Source organism: Sitophilus oryzae, unplaced genomic scaffold, assembly GCF_002938485.1.
Source record: "Sitophilus oryzae breed Bouriz unplaced genomic scaffold, Soryzae_2.0 scaffold_1512_pilon_pilon, whole genome shotgun sequence".
NCBI classification, from domain to species: Eukaryota; Metazoa; Arthropoda; class Insecta; order Coleoptera; family Curculionidae; genus Sitophilus; species Sitophilus oryzae.
Genome location: NW_022146184.1, coordinates 1,786,728 through 1,799,623, shown reverse-complemented (window position 1 = coordinate 1,799,623; position 12,896 = coordinate 1,786,728). Strand labels below are relative to the sequence as shown.

Sequence of the window (12,896 nt, the reverse complement as noted above, 5' to 3'; positions counted from 1 at the left end):
CTTAACATTCTTGGGTTTGTCATTTTTAATGATGTTCTTGTTAAATCATTTGCTGTTATTTAACGTTTTAATAAGAACATGCTATTTTTATCTGGGATATTATTATAATTCTTCAAGACATTTTTATATTTCGTTTTACGACTTCCAGGTAGATATATGACAAAGAATTTAATTTCGTAACAGGAAGAATGTGATGGACTGTTTTATATGCTAAAAATATACTTTTAAGCCTTCATTCAGAACCTCACTATTAGTGGAATAAATTAGTGGTTTCAATTAGTTCGTTCAAAACAAAAATTTCAACGTATGCATTCAGAACATCAAAATTAGTGGTAGACATTGTCAATTAGTAGGAAAAGTTATATATTTCTGACTTTTTCACTAATTATAGTTCAAAATTTGCCACAAATGTCATTTTGGCATTTGATTATCTTCCGTCAAGAGAAATTATGATTAGAAATCAAAAATTGATTATATATTATAAGCGAAATAAGATCTCTCTAATAGATTTCAAGCAATTTGATAAAATGTGCGAACAAATCGATACATTTAGCAGCGAATATCTCGAGAAGAAAATGTGCAAATCTCAAAAACGAAACAGTTTTGTAAAGTACTGTTTGGGTCTACAACATATTATAAAATAATCAAAATCGGTTATCCAAATTTTTTTCGTCAAAAAATTTCCTCGGCACCGCCCTGTCGATTTTGTCAAAAATGAAAATGTCTCGGATTTCGTCCGGGAAAGGTGTCAAAACCAAATAAAATAATCGACATATCGGCCTTACAACAAAAATTGGGGGATCTGAAGAATGTGATTCTTAGTGTCCACGCTATATCTGGTTGTGACACAACGTCTGCTGTGTTTAATAAAGGGAAGATTAATTTAGTGAACACCATCCAGAAGAAAAAGTTATGTGAGCTATTAAAAGAATTTTATAATCCCGATGCTACAAATGAGAAGTTAGAAGAAGCTACATCTCAGTTTTTTATAGCAGCATATGTTAAAAACTCGACAAAAAAAGTAGATTTGGATAGTGCCAGATACATGCTTTATCAACAGTACGTAGCTAAAAGAAGTCTTAATACCAACTTCAACTTGGCGTCGTTACCACCTACCTCAATAGTGCGAAATATCATGGACTTAAGAGTTTTTCATCAGGTAAGTTAAATGTTGCATTCTAATGTTAAACTAAATTCTCATTTTTGACTTACAAGTACAGGCTTAGTTAAATAACAATTTACCACCGCAAGATTGGGGTTGGAATCAGAAAAATCGAGAGATGAATCCAATACATTCAGACCAGCTCATTGCTCCTACATGGGTTTTAGAGAAAAATTTTTGCAATTGCTCTTCGGGAGGCTGTAAAAAGCATGTACATGCAAGGGAATGGGATTCACCTGCACTATGGCATATTGTCAATGCAATGGTATTACATGTATGAACTCAACAAATGTGGAAGTGTATTTTTGAGCTAAGGTTTTTTTTATTTTGTTATTAAACGTGTAAATTTTTCAATATACCTATTTCATGGGAAATTATTTGTAAAACTGCAATTTTTCAATGTTTTTAAAATGTAAAAAACGCACATTTAAAAAAATTATCTCCGCCACTGGTAACTTACCTTAATTAAAAAGATCGTTTTTATAGGAACTTGTATCCTAATAAATTTTTTGGTTTCGAGATTTATCTCAAAAATGCTTTCATTTAAAGTTAAACACAGAATGGTGGGTTATTAAAACAATACTCCTAAATTAAAGAATTCGCACCTGCGCCACTGAAATCCTAAACATTTTGGTTCTTTACCTATGTGGTAGGAAATTTTCTTCTCTTCAATTTTTTACTCGTGACTTTTTTTCCTAAAATTTGTAGTTTTAGAGTTATTGAAGAAAAAGTAAAAAAAGGGCCATTTTTACCCCTTGTAGGGGTGGTTTTGGTGTGACGGGCTCAACGCTTCATCGCTGGGGTTTCAGGATATTTAAAGATCTACAAAATGAAGCTCCATGCCAAATTTCAGCTTGTCTCTAATTTGTTGAACCTCGGCCTGTATAGGCCCTGGGCTACTAGCCAGTTTTACATAAAACGTTAAATGCCAAACGCTTATTTTACTACTTTTTCGGACTAGTGAAATGGACTCAAATGCTAGAAAAATATCTAGTGTACAATTTTTTATTACTTATAGACGTATAATAAAGTTGTCCAAAAAAGTATTGCTTCTTGTCTAGCTGTACGTAACGAATATTTTTCTGTTACCTTCAAGAAATAACTCGAATTCGGTTCACGTCGAAGTAATCGATTGTTTCCCAAACTTCTCGACAAAAGTTATGTTTTATTGTAGTTGAGAACGACCCAAGTGGAAGAACTTTTCACAAGCAAACAAAAACTTCAACAGGTTTACACAACTTAACACTTCTGTATTGGAATAAAAACTTCGATTACTTTTATTTTGTTTTTATGGGTATAATAGATTTATAGCAATCGTGGTTTCTTCGTAATATCAAAAATTTTAAGTCTGTCCAACGTATCATAGATTTTCATAAATGACATTCAAAAATGACATGAAACGAAAGTACCTATATATAATTTAACTGTTAATTTAAATGACAGACGATACTTGACATATACAGGGTGGTCCGAACTGTATTCCGGAAACTTCGGCAGCATATTGTGCAGATAAAAATAAGTAAAAAAGTTCGTAAATGTATGTCCTAAAATGCTTAGTTTCGGAGATACAGAGTGTAGAAGATTCATTTTTATTTCGATTTTTTCCAAATAATTTCTGAAGTAAAGTCAATATTTGAATGAAAATTGGTGTCTGGGAGTTTTTTGACATGAGAAATTTGATTTTGATGTCAATATGGCTCCAACTAGTAGAGGGCGCCACCTACATAACTTTTTTAACCGGTTTGAAGAGTAAAAGCTTTTCGTCCGTACCTGTATAAAACTACTGAGTAAAAAAATATACATTTACGACGTCTTTTACGTAAGAAAGGTCTCTTGGTAAAAATCGTTACGAGTAATGGTTTTCGAGATATTTGGAATCGAAATTATTAATACCTGTCATCATTGACATTAATTAAACATGTTGACTAAATAGTTTTTTTTGAAATATTTATTTAACATAAAGTTCATATAATTCAACATAGTTTTTTCTTTCTCTAAACAGTGTATATATCAAACACTGGTATTGAGAACTTAAATAAAAAAAACAGGTATTCTATTTACAATAATTTAAATTTACACTATATATTTATATATTAACTCAAATCAATAGAGTGGCACATGCAACAGCTCTATATACTTAGTATATTATAAACATTATTTACACTATTTTCTTACATATTTTTTTTTAATTTACGTACAAATCCCTGATATCTTGCTTCGTGCTTTAAGTCATCTGGCAATGAGTTGTATGCAGAAGCAGCCTGATATACCGGATTATGGAGTCCTTTATTAGATGTAATGTTAGAAAGATAAATGTTCAGATGCTGTCTCGTTTTATGATCATGATTTTTGTTGCAGAATGATAATGGTGTATTTGACTTTTGACGTTGGTTAATTATTTTATAAATGAGTTTGCACTGCTCCAACTCTCGCAAGTCCTCCAGCTTAAACACTCCCAGCTCCCTGTATAAGGTCTCCGTGTGAGTCTGTTGGTCGTAATTAAATAGTATTTGTAGTGTTTTATTTTGTAATCTTTGAATATTACCAAAGTTCGCGACACCACAGGTACCCCAAACAGGGAGCAGGTATCTAAAGTGAGGTAAAAAATAAGCATTATACACTTTTAATTTTGTCTTGTATGTAAGATAGTTCCTGAACCGATACGCTGCACTGAACATATAAGCAATTTGTTTAGTTACGTGGCTGATATGCTGTTCCCAATTAAGATTTTGATCTATTATTATGCCTAAATATTTAATGTTTGTTACCTTCTCTATAGTAATTTTGTTAATTTTAATATTTGGAGTTTTACACCGTTTGTTTTTTTTGCTTAAATAACATAAATTTAGTTTTATCAATATTAATTTTAAGTTTGTTGCATAATAACCAGCCCACATATCGATCCAGGTCCCCATTTACCGTAGACTCAATTGTCGATTCGTCATCTCCACTATAAAGTAGCACTGTATCATCTGCAAATGTAAAATATTGAGCAGTCATGCTGAACATCTTAAACTTAGTACATATAAGGAATACAGTAATGGACCCAGAACCGAGCCCTGCGGTATTCCTGTATCGTTACATTCAATTTCACTTACTCCACCATCAAGCTTCACATACTGCTGTCTGCCAATTAGGTATGTTTTTATTAAATTTAAAATTGTTCCTCTAAAGCCCATATTTTTTAACTTATCCAGCAAGATATCAAAGCTCAGCACATCAAATGCTTTTTTCAAGTCGATAAAAACGGCAACTACAATTTGTTTCTTATCTAGTTCCGTTGATATAATATTTACAAGGTCCACCACTGCACTTTGAGTTCCACTATTTTTTATAAATCCATATTGGTATAGGTCTACATTTATGTATTTATCAATAAATCGCGTCATTCTGTTTTTGATTACTTCTTCAATGATTTTTGAAAACACACTAACTACTGCTATAGGTCGATAGTTACTGACAGAGTCTTTACGTCCACTTTTAAAAATAGGTTTTATTCTACTCGTTTTTAGCTCCGTAGGAAATATACCGGATTCAAGAACATTATTAATTAAGAAAACTAATATCGGGAATATATCTAATGCTAAGTTTTTAAGGTCCAAAGGAGTTACCTGATCGTGTCCAGGGGCTGAGTTCTGTTTCAGATCTTGAATTATGTCACGAATTTCAGTTATTAAACTGAAATCATAAATTTGAAATATTTTTGTGCCAAAAGTTCAACCGAAACCGTTTTATCATCCTTTTTGCAGAAAAATTTATGATTAATTTTAAAAAAATAAAAATTTTCAAATTTATTTATTTCAGTGAAAGAACTATCTACTCAACGTGTTTATTTTTCGTCAGTAATGACATGTATTGACTATTTCCATTCTAAATATCTTAAAAACGGTTGCTCGTAGCGATTTTTACAAAGAGATATTTTTTACGTAGAAGGTCACAGAGATGTATATTTTTTCGCTCGGTAGTTTTATACAGGTACGGACAAAAAGTTATTACGCTTCAAAACAGTTAAAACACATGTAGGTGGCGCCCTCTACTAGTAGGAGTCATATTGACATCAAAATCAAATTTCTCATGTGAAAAAACTCCGAGACACCAATTTTCATTCAAATATTGACATTACTTCAGAAATTATTTAGAAAAAATCGAAATAAAAATGAAACTTCTACACCCGGTATCTCTGAAACTAAGCATTTTAGAACTTTTTTATTTATTTTTATCTGCAGATTATGCTGCCGAAGTTTCCGGAATACAATTCGGACCACCCTGTATATCCTCTCACTGTACAGACTATATGCCTTTCTGTTTTTAGTGTAGTTATGAAACATTATTAGTTTTCAAGAATTCACTTTTCCGCTATATTAATTACCTACTTTTACCACTTTTTTTCCTTCCTTTTTAATTATAATGTCGTTTAATAATGAACTACGTTATTACGGTAAGTAAAAGAGATATTAAATGGTGCAGCGGCGGCTTGAAGTTATTAATATTACTATGCAACCCTCCTGTCTTTTATATTGTGTTATGCACGGCTTCCTTTATATTACGTGACATTTAACACTTATATATGTGTGTATGTGATATACACACACAATAATAAATCCAGTTTAAAATTATCTAACAAGAATTTTATTAATTAAAATTTTTATTGTACTTAAATAGCAATTATACTTTACATATTTATTACTATCGTTTTGATATATATTATCTTTATATTTTAAAGTACATTAAATTCTAAGCATACATACAGGGGTGGATGGGCCATATGGGAAAACGGGAAAATTCCCGGTGGGCCGGTGGAAAGATGGGCCGGTGGGCCGGTCCCGATCAGAACTCAAAAAAAGATTGATTTAGCAAAAATTAAATGGTTAATCTTCTAACTAAAATTACGTAAGATTCTAGTGACTGCCTAACTAACTAATCAGTTTGCATCAATATAATGGTTAGTTGCTTTTAAACATAAACATCAATTTTTAAAATAACTAGGTATTGTTAGATGTTTTCCTCTGAGACACTTATAATTTTAATAAACATCTAATAATTTTGTTTGTTGTTCCATTTGAAATGTTTTTTTTGTTTGCTTTGTGCAAATATTTTCAGGGCTGGTAGATATGAATAAAAAAACATACTATATTCTCTTTGCCGTGTTTCAAATAAGTCCAAAATAACCGAGTTATTAAAGTTTGAATTTAAAAAAAAACTGATTTTTTTAAAAAAAAATTGCCGCCTAAATCTTTCTGTATTTGCATCACTTTTTGTGCCGTAATATCAAAGATTAAGAAACTATACCGTGGGAAAATTTGCAGTGAAAAGGAAGTTCTAAAAAATTTTCTAAAATATACAGGAAAAGTTAAAAGAAAAAGCACGATTTTCAACATGTTTTTTTACAATAAAAAACTCATAGACGTATCATGGCACCTGGTGGTGATATAATATACCACCCCTGAAAATATTTGCGCTTATTTAAGACTCATTCTGTATAGTTTTACCAATATTCTTTTATTAAAACACATTTATATCCACTGCTTAGGTATTGCCTAGGTTTTTTTCGTTTGAGTCATGGCATTATCATACAAGATGCCAAATGTAGAAACTAGGAAAAGTTGCGTGATGAGAATTATACCAGAATTAAGACACGTATACATGACGAGGCTGCTGCTGTACCAGAAAAGAGAGGCTTTCTTTCTACAATCTGTAAGAAAATATATAACTGAAAATCTAAAAATAATGTATTTCATAGAGGATTGGGCCAGCTGATGAACTGAATGAATCAGGAGGTCTTAAAGTTTCTCAAAACCGTGATTCAAAATCGTAGCATATTCAAGATCAAATGTTATCGATAATGGAAATAAAACAGTAGAACCCTGTGAAACTGAGCTATTTTCTAGTAAGAATTCAGATGTCCGACCCGATATTGATCTTTATAAAAATTTGGATCAAGACAATTTCAATATTTTGAAAAAATCGGAGGCAAAAGAGTTTTTTTCGCCCGAGCGAAAATCACCCTTACTTGGGGTGATTTGACCCTTATCTAGGGTATCCCAGAAATAAGTGCAATATATTTTAAGGGGGGTAGATTTGGCCAAAATAAACATTTTTTCTCTTTACCGTTTTTCAAGTAAGCCCAAAATAACCTTTTTAACCAAAATTTTACTTTGAAAATTTAAACAAAAAATGCTTTTTTGCTTAAATTTTGAGAACCACTGGATCTTTTCTGTATTTTCTTTCATGTACATTTAATCTACTACCTATTGTCAGTTGTCAGATTATCAAGAAATTATGTTTTCTTAACTTAAAACTAAAAAAAATTCCAAAAATTTCTTCAAAAAATTCCAAATTTTCGCCAAAAAAACTAATAGGCGTGTTTCTGAGGCCGAAATATACTACCAGTTAAAATACTTGCACTTATTTCTGGGACACCCTGTATATTAATAAATAAAATATGTTTCTTCGTTATGGTCATTTTGTTTTTGTGGATTCGGGCCGGTGGCCTGTTATTCCCGGGCCGGTTTCCACTTCTCCATCCACCCCTGCATACATATATGTAACTGCGATATTTGAGATAGGTAATAAAAAGTTAGTTAATTGAAGCTTTTTAACTTTCTATCTATCTATGATAATCACCAATACTAAGCCAATAGAGGTACAGACAGATCTTTTCTCGTCTGGAAATGCCTAGGTGAACTGGGAGCTCTGGCACGGAGGAACAGAATTAAGTTATTCTGGAGCCGGGCCACAGCGGCATCCAAGGCAACGAAAAAGCCGGGCACGGATCATCTGCATCCTATCTTGGCCCAGAGCCAGTACTGGGAATATCCAAATGTATGGCCTTTAGTGCACTAAAACTCTGGGTCAAGGAAAAGCAGAATATCCACTGAAGAAACAGACAGGGGCACAGTCACAGTAAGGCCTTTATTCAAGGACCTAGCAAAAGAACTGCTAATGATTAGCAGGAATAAGTGCGTATTACAACAGACCACTTGATAGGACACATGTCTGTCAAGTGTTACCTGACTTACAAGCTCAACCTCAAGGTTGAGCTTGTTCAAGGATCAAGGATGTGTTTGCTGCAGACTCTGCGATAAAGATCCTGAAACAGCGGAGCACATAATATGTCACTGCGAGGCTTTGGATCGCAAGCGAATCTTTTTATTTGGGAAAGCTAGGCTAGAACCGGAGGAGCTATGCTCCCATCCTATCAAGGACCTGCATAAGTTAGTGCAGGGTATAGGGATAGGAGAATGGGTGCAGATATAGAAAGGGGATAAACACAATAGGCCTTACAGGTGGCAGGGCCGGCAGAGGACGGCCCCTTGTTATTGACAAAAAAATCTCCGTACTCCTGCTCTGCTGAGATCTACTCTCAGCGGGTCCTCATTTAGCTGGTCAGAAACGGTATAGCTAGAAACTTGTGTAGCCTGTTGTGTCTAGAGATAGTCTTCCGACCCTTACAAGAGGTGGTACCACTTCTTGTGGAGCCTGGTCTCGGCGCAAAGGTCAGCTGCCTCTCCTGTAGTTTCCTTTTGCGTTGGTCCCTTGGAACTTCCACTGTGCATGTTCTCAGAGCCGCATTAGAGTATACTAAGGGCTGGCAAAGCTTAGTCTTGAGTCGAGATTTCCGTATGTAAGAAGAGTACAATGCGTTTTATAATGTACCGAACAAAGAGGGGACAGTAAACACGTTGCCAAACACATGAAATAAACTAAGAAACTGTGCACATATTGCTAAGAGACGTGGGAGGGGATATAGCAGATTTGTCGTAGTCGAGCGGCCGACCCAATAAGTACCTCTGCAGACCTCTGTCAGTACTTAAAGTTCTAAGGAAAGGTGTACATCATGCGTTCAGCTTCACGATTTAATTACGTCTCGTGATACTTAATTTGTTTATTTATTAACGAGTCGTTGTAATTTTCCCTATAGCTCGAATTTTTTTAAGTGCAAGCTAGAAACACTTGCATTTTTGGTAAAAAGAAGTGGAATTGAGTGGGTGGTCGCGCTATTAGAACTCTGAATTCAAAAATCGATATCTCGAAATCTATTTGAAATAATAGATTGTAGTTTTTTCAAGAACTTTGTTAATATTTCTGCTGTATTTTCTTTGTAGACAGTATGTAAAAATCTTCATCAATAAAAAAATTACACGATTGCTGAAAATTGCTATGCTCTAAAAGTAAATGGATGGATTGTTTACAATTTTTGAATGGAAAAAAACAACCTTATCGAATTTTTCTTATGTAAACATATTATAAAATATCCGATCTTGAAAATAAAAAAAAGTTTCAATATCTAAAGTGGTTCTTGAGTTATTAAATTATCGCGATTACTGCCGTTTTCTCATTATAAAAAAAATGACACCCTAACGATATCCTTATAATTCCATTTCAGATGCTCAGAAACATGTCTAATGATTTTATTTAGTTATCTCTTTAAAAAAAAGTCTTTTAAAAATAAGCGGTTTGCGATCGTGATTTTACTTTACTTGATAGAGAAAGGTGTATCGGCAACGCCGCAACAGCACACCGTCGCGCGTCTTGTCGGTCGGTCGCATTTCTCTCACTCCGACTTAATAAGATCCCTATGCGATTTACTTCCACACATGTAAATGCCGACCCAAAAGTAACAGTTGCCAGCACGGTATTGAAAAATAAGTAACGGATTTTAAAAACGTTATAAGGTAAGGTAGTGAGTGTTTGGTAATTGATATAAGCGATTTCCAGTTTGCTTTCTGCGTTTATGAGTCAATGTCTTGTTGGCATATGATTAAGACTTTATATCATTTGCCGAAACTTAAATTTCATCCTCTGTTAAGGACATTAATACAATTACAACAGAAAGATCATTGTTAGTGAATTTTAACTGTAATTTTGAGAGAACCATGAAAAAAGAATACCTTCAGCTATGCTTCTTTTAACTAGCACATTTTATCAAATTCATAGGCAGAAGTTAGAACAATAAAATGAGTTTGGATAAGGAATCCCAATATAATTTCCATTTCCGGGCTTTCGTTTTAACAGTAGCCCAGACAAAATATTTTTCGGAGACGTAATGGTTCCATTACGTCATGTTTTCAATTTATTCTCCACTTAAACTTTTTGTAGATCCAGATGGTGCGTATCGCCGTCGCTTCTTTTTCATTAGTTCTATTCGAATGGATTTCAGATTAAAACGATTTCGAGACATAAGTAAACTTTAATATTAGACGGTTGGGAAAATACATTTATTATTTATTTAGCGTATGCCAGACTTCTTTCTATACAGGGTGCTACATATTCGAGGTACGAGTATTGGTATCTTGTAACAGTAATAGATACGAATATGGTTAAATTGGGGCAAAGTTGCGCTTTAGGATGTTCACCAAGATGCCATCAAAAAAGTTTTAAAAATTTGAAGGATTGCTAAGTTTTTTGAAAAAAAAAACCGTATTTCTTGAAAATCAATTTTATTTTTCCTGTCGTTACTTTTCAGAAAATCTAAAAAACTAATTACACATTCTCATAGCCACTTTATTAGGGCTATCTGATGGCATTTTTAGATTTTCAAATTAGCTGATAATTTGTGAGATACAGAGGTCAACTTAATTTTTTTTAAATACGGACCTGCATGTTTTATTTCAGGTTTTGAAAGAACACAATCTTCTGAGTACAATGATATGCCACATTTAGTATTTTTTTGGTTTCGGACATTTGAACATAATTTATTTAAACTAATTTCAAGTCCGGCTCTGTTGCCAAAAAACGCAGCAATCCTTGAAATTTTTAAAACTTTTTAGATGGCATCTTGATGAACATCTCAAAGAGCAACTTTGCTCCAATTTAACCATCTTCGTATCAATTGCGGTTTCCGAGATATCAATGCTCGTACCTCGAATTTGCAGCACCCTGTATATACTATTATTAGATCGTACCTATAAAAATATAGTTGGCTGAAAACAGGTATTTTGATGCTTTTAAAAGCTTACCTCTTTAATACGACGTATTTGCGGTGACATTTCTGAAATGTAATATTGTAAAGTGATAGGGGACGGATTACGTTACAGAATGTAATCTTATAAGAAAGCCATTTTTAATCACACCACGGAAGATCATATTTTCCTCAGCCAATTTTAATATATATTCTTATCTTTAATGTAGCGTAAATATAGAATTAAATTGATATAATAAATAAGCAAGCAAATTAATGTTTTTTACAACCTTGATAAAAAAATTCATTAGATTTCTACGCTATCAAAACATATGTACAAGTTGCCTTAGATAGGAATTATTGGAAACAATAAATAGCCACCTTATAGTCAAGCAGCCTAAAGAGCAATTATTATCTCAGTAATCCTCAAATTAGAAGTTGTAGCTGTAGAAGCTGAACAAATTAGGCAACAAGTAAAGTCCTCTTACTCTGGATGCCAGTCCACCAAGGGATGGAAAGTAATGAAAAAGCAAACAATATAGCTAGAGAAGGAGCGAATACTCCATTAGATTTGGTGGTTTCACCCTCTTGGAACTGGAATTTCGAAAAATCCCTTCTTATCGAACCTCTACACCCTAGAATCAACCTGTATGCCAAAATTGAGCTTCTTACGTTGAGTGGTTTGAGCAGGATCGTGAGCAGGATCAGTATGTATATATTAGTATAGATATCCTGTCACTGATCGATCTGTGGAAACCCTGGTATATTAATTTACAAATCGCAGTTTCTAAGTCAAAATTGAATGAATGTATACTTTGTAATATATCCTATATTTTTCTTCTTCCAGTTATCCAACCAGCAGACGTGAACAACACCGCCCAGCCCCACTTCCTCCCGGACCGCGGGGGCCGTGCCGGCCATGCTCTTCCAGACGGCGATTTCGGGCGAGGCGCGGCGGGCCACGGTGACGGCGACGTCGGCCGATCGAAACGACGCCGCAGATGGCTCGGCCGCCGCCGCCGACGCCCGCCGCCAGCAGGAGTGCAGCCGGGCGCTGCACTTGCTGGACAGCGCGCCCGCCCCCGGCTGGACCGTGCACGTCACCAAAGACGGCCGACTGTTCTATTGCAAGTGAGTGCTTGAAATTCATTATTTTCGCGTTAGATATATTGTTCAAATCGAGGTACAAAAAATAACACTGCCAGAATATGAACAGCATTATACTAGCTTTGATTTTAACTGTGGACGGTTTACAGAACAGTGTTACTTTACGATATTCACTCTTATGATCTAAAGGCGGACTCTCACGACTCGTGTACTTGTACAGGGTATCCCACTAAGTTTGTAGAACGGCCGCTAGAGGTCGCAACTGGAAAATAAAATATAAATATAATGGAAAAAATATATAAAATGGAAAATAAGCAAATATAAGTTTTACAGAATTTTGTCTGGATTAGACGTACTATAAATAATAGCTTTATAATATTCAGTAAGTCTTTATTTAAATGTTGATAACTCCAGACTGGATGATCAAAATACCACAAACGAAGGCTCTTTTAAAAGAGCGTTCCTTATACCATTATACCATAAAACTAATAATAATTAGCTTTTCAACGTAGACGCTAGGGGGCGCTGTCTTACAATTTAATAAACATTGTGTTAACAGTATAGTGACATAGGAACTTTGATAGAAGAAAAACAAGTCATTTATAACAATAAATAAAAAGTTATAAATGCAATAGCTGAGTCTCTGACAATTACCCTGGTATTAAATTCGGAATTAAATAGCACATCTGTAAACACTTAACCTGTTTTAACTTCAGTTCGACCTTA

At 34.0% G+C, this 12,896-nt stretch overlaps 1 protein-coding gene across 4 annotated transcripts in view; it reads left to right on the top strand.

Annotated features, from left to right (window-relative positions):
- Positions 1 to 12,896, top strand: part of LOC115878464 (FERM and PDZ domain-containing protein 4) — a 208,742-nt gene that overhangs the window by 39,355 nt on the left and 156,491 nt on the right. For all 4 annotated transcript variants that reach the window (XM_030894982.1, XM_030894980.1, XM_030894981.1 and 1 more), the window contains exon 2: positions 11,911 to 12,194. In XM_030894982.1, the coding sequence (XP_030750842.1) occupies positions 11,983 to 12,194 (212 nt within the window). In that variant the 5' untranslated portion in view covers positions 11,911 to 11,982. The remainder of the gene's footprint in view (positions 1 to 11,910; positions 12,195 to 12,896) is intronic.